General features: G+C 44.4%; 1 protein-coding gene across 1 annotated transcript; it reads left to right on the top strand.

Annotated features, from left to right (window-relative positions):
- The first annotated feature begins 350 nt into the window (after positions 1–350).
- LOC140761989 (BTB/POZ and TAZ domain-containing protein 2-like) lies at positions 351–2176 on the top strand. Its single transcript, XM_073099571.1, has 5 exons — positions 351–581; positions 676–809; positions 902–1223; positions 1384–1679; positions 1910–2176. The coding sequence occupies exons 1-5, from the start codon at positions 462–464 to the stop codon at positions 2067–2069; spliced, it is 1032 nt and encodes a 343-aa protein (XP_072955672.1). The 5' UTR covers positions 351–461; the 3' UTR covers positions 2070–2176.
- The last annotated feature ends 231 nt before the right edge of the window (positions 2177–2407 follow it).

Here is a 2407-nt window from a genome sequence, read left to right as displayed (position 1 = left end):
CAATAAGGTAGAAGCAGAGAATCGAAAGAGTTCAAACACAAGTTTGGAAAGAAGAGATTAATTAATAAAAAACGATTAGGACGACAGAAAGATAATTACAAGTTGCCAAGTGTCGTGCATTGGACCATAAAGCAAGTCATTCTGACACTTCGTACTTTGTATCCGATCCTGTGAAACGCTCTTAGCTGTTGCTGAATAGACTACTTGATCCGCCACGTCCGCTGCTAAATAATATGCTTTATTTTTTTTTATTTCTTCACGGAAATAATTTATTTCCAATCCTACCCTCCAATGCCGTCCTCTCCTCTCTATATAACCACGACTCTGCCCACGATTTAAGCTCTCTCTCCCATTTCTATCATCTCCTCCTCCTCCTCCTCCTCCTCCTTCTTCTTCTTCCAGTAGAGGAAGAAGGTAGAATTATCTTATCTAGTTTGTAAGGATTAATTCATTCCAAGGGAATGAGATTGGTGATCGATAACGTCGATGATCACGGCGCGTATAACAATGCTACGCCGCCGACCGACGTTTACGTCATCACCTCCGACGGGCGGAGCATCCCGGCCCATTCTTGCGTCCTGGTAATTGGACGATTCCTTTCTCCTCTTTCAAGATCCGATCGAGAAGATGTAAAGTTATGTTTTATGTTTTATTTTATTTTATTTTTCTCTCTAGGGTTCGGCATCGCGGGTGTTGGAGCGGATGCTCGACCGGCCGCGGAGAAGCCGGGGACCGGAGAGGGAGATCCATATACTAGGCGTCCCCTACGGCGCCGTTCTCGCTTTCTTGCATTTCCTCTACTCCTCCAAGTATTGACTGCTTTATCCCGCCCTCTCCCTCTTCCTCTTCCATCCGATTCGATCAAATTAAGTCGAATTTGACAGAATGGGAATCGATACAGGACGGCGGTTTCGACGAGGGACGGGGAGGAGGCGATGGCGGAGCACGGCGTTCATCTCCTGGCGCTCTCGCACGCGCACCGCGTCGGGTGGCTGAAGGACGCCTCCGAGGCCGCGGTGGCGGCGCGGCTGACGGCGGAGAGGGTGGTGGACGCGATCAAGCTGGCGAAGCTCTGCGACGCGCCGCGGCTATACCAGAAGTGTATGCGGCTGGCCGTCAAAGATTTCGCCGCCGTGCGGGAGTCGGAGGGGTGGCGATTCCTCCGGCGCCACGATCCGGCGCTGGAGCTTGAGATCTTGCAGTTTATGGAAGAGGTTGACCAGGTTTGTTGCGATCAGATCTTTTTCTACATTAATTTTGTGAAATTAAGCGAAAGCAACCATTTATTTATTTATTTATTTATCATGATCTAAGAATAGGAGAAATAAAATAAACTCACTAAAATTAGTTAATTACTCAAACGTAAAATTTAATTTTGGGCAGAGGAAAAAGAGGTGGAAAAGAGAGAGGGGAGCCCAGGAGGCATACCAACAACTGAGCCAAGCCATGGACTGCCTGGACCACATCTTCACCCAGACCTGCACCCAAGTGGGTCCCAGCGGCACCTGCACCAATTCTCGCACGTGCCAAGGGCTGCAGCTGCTGACACGTCATTTCGCCACGTGTAACAAGAAGGGTGCCTCAGGGGGCTGCCCTCATTGTAACCAAATGGCCCAGCTGATTCGTCTCTACTCCTTCATGTGCGATCACTCGGAATCTTGCAAGGTCCCCTTATGCAAGTAAGCAAATTTCTCTTAGGGATAAAACTTTACTTACCTCAAGTATAAAATGTGGATAATTTTTTATTTCAAGATATAAATTATAATAAAAATTAGAAAGCGTATACTGAAAAAATAAAGTGGTAATTCAATGAGTCTATCTTCGCAAATTGTTCTATATGTCCTGCATGTATATTCTCTACGTTGGGTTGCCGCACCTAACATTGCCATGTTTTTTTGGGTTTTGACAGTCAATTCAAGATGGAAATACGAACGGAGGAGAAGGTAGATAGGACGTGGAGGCTTCTGGTGAAGAAAGTGATTACGGCTAAAGTGATGTCTTCTTTGGCGAAAAGGAAGAGACCGGAATATACAGCCAAGTTAAGGTCAAGCTATAGAAGAACGAGATAGATATTATACCCTATAATTCTATTTATTTATTATAACTCCTTGATTGTATATATTGAAGGATTTGGAATTACGTGCTATAAAGAAAATAATACAAAAGAAATCTGTCAGTCCCTTTTTACGTTTTTTTTATTCGCATTACTTCATAGTAGATTGAATTTCATGTGTTATGTTAAACTATCACAGACAATCTCCCTATTGAGCTACGCAGCCAGCAACTGAATTAATCCCTCTCTCTACTACTCTTTACTAAGCTTTATAGTTTATATGCCCAATTAATTTAGTTTTTCTTTTGAAGAAATACGACGCCCACCCAATTAGTCATTCTATTCAAGACGAAA

The sequence above is a fragment of the Typha angustifolia genome, chromosome 1 (genome assembly GCF_048772165.1).
Source record: "Typha angustifolia cultivar Huaian chromosome 1, ASM4877216v1, whole genome shotgun sequence".
Taxonomy (NCBI): Eukaryota; Viridiplantae; Streptophyta; class Magnoliopsida; order Poales; family Typhaceae; genus Typha; species Typha angustifolia.
This window is presented reverse-complemented; position numbering and strand designations above follow the sequence as displayed.

Coding starts and splice junctions, on each gene's coding strand:
- LOC140761989 (XM_073099571.1), top strand. CDS start 462: ATGAGATTGGTGATCGATAACGTCGATGATCACGGCGCGTATAACAAT. Junction 810..901: donor CATTTCCTCTACTCCTCCAA/GTATTGACTGCT, acceptor GAATCGATACAG/GACGGCGGTTTCGACGAGGG. Junction 1,224..1,383: donor TTATGGAAGAGGTTGACCAG/GTTTGTTGCGAT, acceptor AATTTTGGGCAG/AGGAAAAAGAGGTGGAAAAG.